This window comes from Triticum aestivum, chromosome 7D (genome assembly GCF_018294505.1).
Source record: "Triticum aestivum cultivar Chinese Spring chromosome 7D, IWGSC CS RefSeq v2.1, whole genome shotgun sequence".
In the NCBI taxonomy this organism is placed as follows: Eukaryota; Viridiplantae; Streptophyta; class Magnoliopsida; order Poales; family Poaceae; genus Triticum; species Triticum aestivum.
In genome coordinates, this window is record NC_057814.1 from 460735824 (window position 1) to 460743365 (window position 7542).

General features: G+C 51.0%; 1 protein-coding gene across 1 annotated transcript; it reads left to right on the forward strand.

The window, feature by feature from the left end:
• Positions 1-2768: 2768 nt before the first annotated feature.
• On the forward strand, positions 2769-7092 carry LOC123169125 (LRR receptor-like serine/threonine-protein kinase RGI5). The gene is made up of 2 exons (XM_044586971.1): positions 2769-5960; positions 6496-7092. The coding sequence occupies exons 1-2, from the start codon at positions 3137-3139 to the stop codon at positions 6879-6881; spliced, it is 3210 nt and encodes a 1069-aa protein (XP_044442906.1). The 5' UTR covers positions 2769-3136; the 3' UTR covers positions 6882-7092.
• The last annotated feature ends 450 nt before the right edge of the window (positions 7093-7542 follow it).

Below are 7542 nucleotides of genomic sequence, written 5' to 3' on the forward strand. Positions count from 1 at the left end.
GTTAGGAAGGAGGGGGTGGCAGCCGTCTCTTTTTATGTTCTTGTACTTCTTTTTTCCCCTATACTATGCAATAGTATTGTTTATTCTGCAATTATTAGAATTCTACGTTATCAGCTCAGAGAAGATCTTTTTCTTTTTTTGCGAGAACAGAGAAGATCAATTTGGGAACTTGAGTGTCAAGTGGCCCACTTCTTTGGCTAGTAGTAGTATATTTCAGCAGAATACGGAGTACTAATATCCAAATTTATTTTGTGCATTCGCGCAGGCGACCATTGCAATGCTAGTAGTACTAGTTCTCTTCTTCTTCTTCTTTTTTTGCGGGTATGCTCCTAGTCCTAGTAGTTGTATGCAGCTCCGCCGATACGACCCCTATTTCCCGGGGCCGTTCTTGTACTCAGCAGCGGTACCAGAACACCGCCAAAAACAACACCCAGCAGCATCAGCACTCCATGTTTTGCGTGGCCAAACCAAACCAAGCAACCGATGATTGCCAATAATAACCCGTGACAGCCAAGCAACGCCGTTTCTTTCTTTCTTTGACCCGTGCTATACGTAGTACTAGCGATCGAAAGGACGTTTGGTCATGAGGAGAAAAACTTTCGTTAAAAGGAGCCATCGTTTCGCCGGGCCGGAGCAGGAGGATGATGAGGAGACGGGACAAGAGAGCGCGCCGCGGCGCTGTGTCGTCCTCACGTGGCGCGGCTCCCAGTCCGAGGTATAGGTATAGGCCGGATGCGTTTTATTTGTCCCGACGCAATCCCACACGGCCCTTGTCACTAGCGCGGTTCGCACATGCTTGTCACGGTAGTACATAGTGATCTCCCGTACACGCGGGAGGAGCAGCATTTTGAGAGAGCACAAAGTATTTTTGGGGCACCGTTGAATGAACCGGTTTATATACCTAGAAAAGAAGCAGTATTTTCCATGGAAAACGGGGAAGAATTTGGGCCACCAAAGGGTTCGTCTTCTTTTGCTTATACCAATCCAACTGATTTACTACCTTTTTAAATAAATATAAAAGTGAATTTACTAACTTAAAATGAAGTACCAGTGGGGTACAAAATAGAATGAGCACACGTCCGACTTTTATATAGTTATAATGCAAACAACCAACAATAACACATAGAGAATCACACCAGCAAATAACAAAGTCATGATGTTATGCCTTGATACAGTAAAAGTTTTTTAGAAGCGATCAAACCGATGATTAACAAGTTATTTTAACAACCATATCCACAGCAATCATGCATTGAAATCACAAGTTTGGTGGGAAATGTTCTCCAACAGTAAAACCTTCAGAAAAGAACGATGTTGTAGCGCCACCGTCGCCAGGCTGAACCACCGAAGTCTAGGAGGCGCGTGTTTTCTTCATCGCCTCTTCCTTTTCTGGGAGGGTTACATTACGCCGAAATGTAGGGCTACTGACAAGACATGGAGTTTCTAACCCTGAGCTCAAATGCACCCTCATGACAGTCTAATAAAATATGTCTTAGGAAAATAAGAAAAATGAAAATGTTATACACGAGTACTTTATAAGGGAGAATATCATGTAGGAACCAACGTTTGATAAAAACTTCGTGGAAACTATGGTTGAAAGTTTTGAAAAAAATGAAAAAAAATACAAGTTGTTAAGAAGTGTGATGTTATATTGCCATGCGAAGTTTCAGGTTCAAACACATTACAAGATGTGAGCTATGTAAAAAACAAATTTAGCAATGAATAGTGACATTACTTTTTGGAACTATTCAATGCTAATTTTGTTTTTATAGCTCACATATTTGAGTCTGAAACTTCGCATGGCAATTAAACATCACACTCTTAATATCTCATATTTGAGTCTGAAACTTCGCATGGCAATAAAACATCATTTCATCGTGGTTTTCACTGAATGTGGATTTTCATGCAGTATTTTCCCATTTTGTGAAGGACAAATGTGATTGATATTTCTGTCTGAACCATTAGAAACAAGAAATGTTAGTTGTCAAAAATGATTTTGATTTTTAATTTTTTATTACAGTTTTGATAAGTCCCAGTCGATTGAAACTTCATTGTGTCTCAGTCGACGTTATATTCATTTGATCTTGCATGGAAGTTCGTACACTTTTTTAGTTTGCCCCCTCTTATATGCTAGTAGTCCCTCCGTTTTTATTTAGTCTACGTATTAGCTTTGGTCAAAGTCAAGGTTTGTAAACTTTGACAGTTTATAAACCAAAATATTAAGACACACAATAACAAATTAATATCATTAAATTCATTATTGAATGTACTTTCGCATCATATATATTTGTTATGGTATAAATGTTTATATCGTTTTCGATAAACTTGGTCAAACTTTACGAAGTTTGACTTCAGTCAAATTTAATATGCAGAGTAAATAAAAACGGAGGGAGTATATCACTTGATCAAGACTTGGTTGAATCTCAGTCGACTAAGACCTAACCACACATTTTTTTATTACTGCTCACAAAATGCATTTGAGCTCAGTTTTTCTTCAACAGTGAGTGCAAGAAAACAAATGCTTGTTGCTATTGCTAGAGGCAAGCAAGACGAGACCAAAATTGCTGTTAAACAAGTGCACTCAGCAGCAGTGACATTACATTACCAGCTAGCTTTAGCCCCCGACCTAGTGGAGGAGACCACCCGTAGCCACCATTAACTACTCGCCGCTCCCAAGGAGCGCAGATAAGACCAGGAGAAGCGAGGTTTTACTACCACTAACCCCGATTCTAAGGGTTTAAGCTAACCCGAAGATAAAAATACAACCACACACGCAGCCGAGGAGAGAGAGAGAGAGTGTGTGTGTGCGCGCGTGCGTGTGTTCAAAAGAGCCCAAGAGAGCCAGACAGGGAGCAGCGTCTCCGCTCCCGGCCTCCTCCTCCATATGCGTCTTGGGTGCGGCTCAAGCAACCACCAGCTCAAAGCAAAGCTCCCCCGCCACCTCACTGGTCACTGCCCCGCCTCCTCCTCCTCGCACTCCACTCCCACATGCCTCACCATCCCCCATCTCCTACTCGTCGCCCCATCTCCGGTCCCATGCGGCGGTGAGCTCGCCGTGCCGCTGCTGATCGGATAGGTGGGAAAGGAACGTTCGTTTCCTTTTTCTTTTTCGGCGAGTTTCTTGATCGCCGGGATCAGAATGGCGCACCGGCGCGCCCGGTTCTTGGTGGCGGCGCTCTTGGTGACCGCGCTGGTGCTCCGGCCGGCCGCGGCGCTGTCCCCGGACGGCAAGGCGCTGCTGTCTTTGCTCCCGACGGCGCCGTCGCCGGTGCTGCCGTCCTGGGACCCGTCGGCCGCGACGCCGTGCTCGTGGCAGGGGGTCACCTGCTCGCCGCAGAGCCGGGTGGTGTCGCTCTCTCTGCCCAACACCTTCCTCAACCTCTCCACCCTCCCGCCGCCGCTCGCCTCGCTCTCCTCGCTCCAGCTGCTCAACCTCTCCACCTGCAACATCTCCGGGACCATCCCGCCGTCCTACGCGTCCCTCGCGGCCCTCCGCGTGCTGGACCTCTCGTCGAACGCGCTCTACGGCGCCATACCCGGCGAGCTCGGCGCGCTGTCGGGGCTCCAGTACCTGTTCCTCAACTCCAACCGCTTCACGGGTGCCATCCCGCGCTCCCTCGCCAACCTCTCCGCGCTCGAGGTGCTCTGCATCCAGGACAACCTCTTCAACGGCACCATCCCGGCGTCCTTGGGCGCGCTCACCGCGCTCCAGCAGCTCCGCGTTGGGGGCAACCCGGGGCTGTCGGGCCTTATTCCGTCCTCCCTCGGCGCGCTCTCCAACCTCACCGTCTTCGGCGGCGCGGCCACCGGGCTATCTGGCCCCATCCCGGAGGAGCTCGGCAACCTCGTCAACCTCCAAACGCTGGCATTGTACGACACCGGCTTGTCCGGCCCCGTGCCGGCGGCGCTCGGCGGGTGCGTCGAGCTGCGCAACCTCTACCTCCACATGAACAAGCTCTCCGGGCCGATACCGCCCGAGCTCGGAAGGCTGCAGAAGATCACCAGCCTGCTGCTCTGGGGCAATGCCCTGTCCGGGAAGATCCCGCCGGAGCTCTCCAACTGCTCGGCATTGGTGGTGCTCGACCTGTCGGGCAACCGGCTCTCAGGCCAGGTGCCCGGGGCGCTCGGGCGTCTCGGCGCGCTCGAGCAGCTGCACCTATCGGACAACCAGCTCACGGGGCGCATACCGGCGGTGCTGAGCAACTGCAGCAGCCTCACCGCCCTGCAGCTCGACAAGAACGGCCTCTCCGGGGAGATACCGGCGCAGCTCGGGGAGCTCAAGGCGCTGCAGGTGTTGTTCCTCTGGGGCAATGCGCTGTCCGGCTCGATACCGCCGTCGCTGGGCGACTGCACCGAGCTGTACGCGCTGGACCTGTCCAAGAACCGGCTCACCGGCGGCATCCCCGACGAGGTCTTCGGACTCCAGAAGCTCAGCAAGCTGCTCCTGCTCGGCAACGCGCTGTCGGGGCCGCTCCCTCCAAGCGTGGCCGACTGCGTGTCACTGGTCCGGCTCCGGCTCGGCGAGAACCTGCTCGCCGGCGAGATTCCCAGGGAGATCGGCAAGCTGCAGAACCTGGTGTTCCTGGACCTGTACTCGAACAGGTTCACCGGGCACCTCCCCGCCGAGCTGGCCAACATCACGGTGCTGGAGCTGCTCGACGTGCACAACAACAGCTTCACGGGGTCCATCCCTCCGCAGTTCGGGGCGCTCATGAACCTGGAGCAGCTTGACCTCAGCATGAACAACCTCACGGGCGAGATGCCGGCGAGCTTCGGCAACTTCAGCTACCTCAACAAGCTCATCCTCAGCAGGAACATGCTCTCTGGGCCACTGCCCAAGTCGATTCAGAACCTGCAGAAGCTGACCATGCTGGACCTGAGCAACAACAGCTTCTCCGGCCCGATACCGCCGGAGATCGGCGCGCTGTCAAGCCTCAGCATCAGCCTGGACCTGAGCGGGAACAGGTTCGCCGGCGAGCTGCCGGAGGAGATGTCCGGCCTGACGCAGCTGCAGTCGCTCGACCTGTCGAGCAATGGCCTGTACGGCAGCATCTCGGTGCTCGGGGCGCTCACCAGCCTGACGTCCCTCAACATCTCATACAACAACTTCTCCGGCGCCATCCCGGTGACGCCGTTCTTCAAGACGCTGTCGTCAAACTCCTACACCGGCAATCCCAGCCTGTGTGAGTCCTATGACGGGCACATTTGTGCGTCAGACATGGTTCGTCGGACCACTCTGAAGACCGTCAGGACCGTGATCCTTGTCTGCGCCGTTTTAGGCTCGATCACTCTGCTGCTTGTCGTGGTCTGGATACTGTTCAACAGAAGCAGGAGGCTCGAGGGTGAGAAGAAGGCGAGCCTGTCGGCCGCCGGCGGCAACGACTTCTCGTACCCGTGGACGTTCACGCCATTCCAGAAGCTCAACTTCTGCGTGGACAACATCTTGGAGTGCCTCAAGGATGAGAATGTGATCGGCAAAGGCTGCTCAGGAGTCGTGTACAGAGCTGAGATGCCCAACGGCGACATCATCGCGGTGAAGAAGCTCTGGAAGACGACCAAGGAGGAGCCGATCGACGCTTTCGCTGCTGAGATTCAGATATTGGGTCACATCAGGCACCGGAACATTGTCAAGCTGCTTGGTTACTGCTCGAACAAGTCTGTCAAGCTCTTGCTCTACAACTACGTCCCCAATGGTAACCTGCAGGAGCTCCTCGGCGAGAACAGGAGCCTGGACTGGGACACACGGTACAAGATCGCCGTCGGCGCGGCGCAGGGGCTGTCCTATCTGCACCATGACTGCGTCCCGGCGATACTCCACCGGGATGTCAAGTGCAACAACATTCTGCTCGACTCCAAGTATGAGGCCTACTTGGCTGACTTTGGGCTGGCCAAGCTAATGAACTCCCCCAACTATCATCATGCCATGTCGCGCATCGCCGGTTCTTACGGATACATTGCTCCAGGCAAGTCACTTCCACTAAGGCACTAACTTGTGTTTATCTCCTCTTATAGTGTGCATTCATTCACCAATTGACAGATATTTTTCTTACTATCTTCAGCATTTAGAACTTTAGACAGATAGTGTGTTCATTCATTCACCAATTGATCCCACAGCTCCGTGAATTATTTGGGTAGTGCTGCTACCTAAGCAAGAACCTTTGACCTGTGGTTGCTTCTAGTAAGCTTAACATGGTTCTTCATCCATGACCATGTCTGATTGCTTGTAGTTTAAGCGGGTGACTAGGTATTAACTGACATTGTCCTTACTTAGTAGTACTGCTAGAGTTTCTCACATCACAAGCATCCTTCTTCACTGAAGCACGTTGACTCCATGCTGTTGATTCCAATGCTTAGCGCATCACTGTGTTGATTTGCGTAATTTATACTGAAATGAAGCATTACAAACTACAATTATTGTTCTACTAACTGTACTAAATAAAATAAAAGATGATTTCAGTTTCATGGCACAATGGTTTGACGTTTGCCTTCCCATTTCAGAGTACGGCTACACCGCGAACATCACCGAGAAGAGCGACGTGTACAGCTACGGCGTGGTGCTCCTGGAGATCCTGAGCGGGCGCAGCGCCATCGAGCCGATGGTCAGCGACAGCCTCCACATCGTGGAGTGGGCCAAGAAGAAGATGGGGAGCTACGAGCCGGCGGTGAACATCCTGGACCCCAAGCTGCGTGGCATGCCGGACCAGCTGGTCCAGGAGATGCTGCAGACGCTGGGCATCGCCATCTTCTGCGTGAACCCTGCGCCGGCGGAGCGGCCGACCATGAAGGAGGTGGTGGCCTTCCTCAAGGAGGTGAAGAGCCCGCCGGAGGAGTGGGCCAAGACGTCGCAGCAGCCGCTCATCAAGCCGGGCAGCCAGGAAGCCTGACGAGGGCACTGCCGCGGTGGATTCAGTGGCGCATCTTCTGCAAGAAGGGAAATGGAGGGAGATCAGGAGATGATATGAGAAAGGAAAAGGAGTAGGATTTTGATAATTGCCTAGCTAGCTTTGGTTAGGGGTTTCATGTACAGTTTCAGATGACGTTGTAGCTCATTCTGGGGAACTTGAATGGGAAATTTCTCGGTTATTAGTTTGCTCCTGCGACGCATCACTGTGCCTCCCAGTTTACAGTTTACTCCACATTTGGCAGTTTGTTTGCATGTGATAATGTCCACCGGGCTATTAAAAGAACATCTCACGCGGAAACTGCCTTTGCTGACCGACCTCACTGGAGGCCTTCAAATTCAAAATTCAAATTTCATTGAAATTCATATTTTTACATTTCAAAAAAATCTGAAAAAGTACATATATACATGAAGGCATAACACACATGTGTGTAAATTTTCAGGGCAAAATACGTTGAAATGAGGGATGTGCAAAAAAGACAAATATGGCGCTATTTAACGCATGATACTATTCATCCTTTCAGGCCATGAATTTGTCTTTTTTTTGCTCAGGTCGCATTTCAACGTATTTCATTATGTAATTTTACACACATTTGAGTTACATCCTTACATACGCGCATATTTTTTTCAGATTTTTTTTGAAA

What these genes read in the sequence shown, in the direction of transcription:
- LOC123169125 (XM_044586971.1), top strand. Translation starts at nt 3,137, where the DNA reads ATGGCGCACCGGCGCGCCCGGTTCTTGGTGGCGGCGCTCTTGGTGACC. An exon ending in TTACGGATACATTGCTCCAG is followed by an intron (nt 5,961 to 6,495) that starts GCAAGTCACTTC and finishes TTCCCATTTCAG; the next exon opens with AGTACGGCTACACCGCGAAC.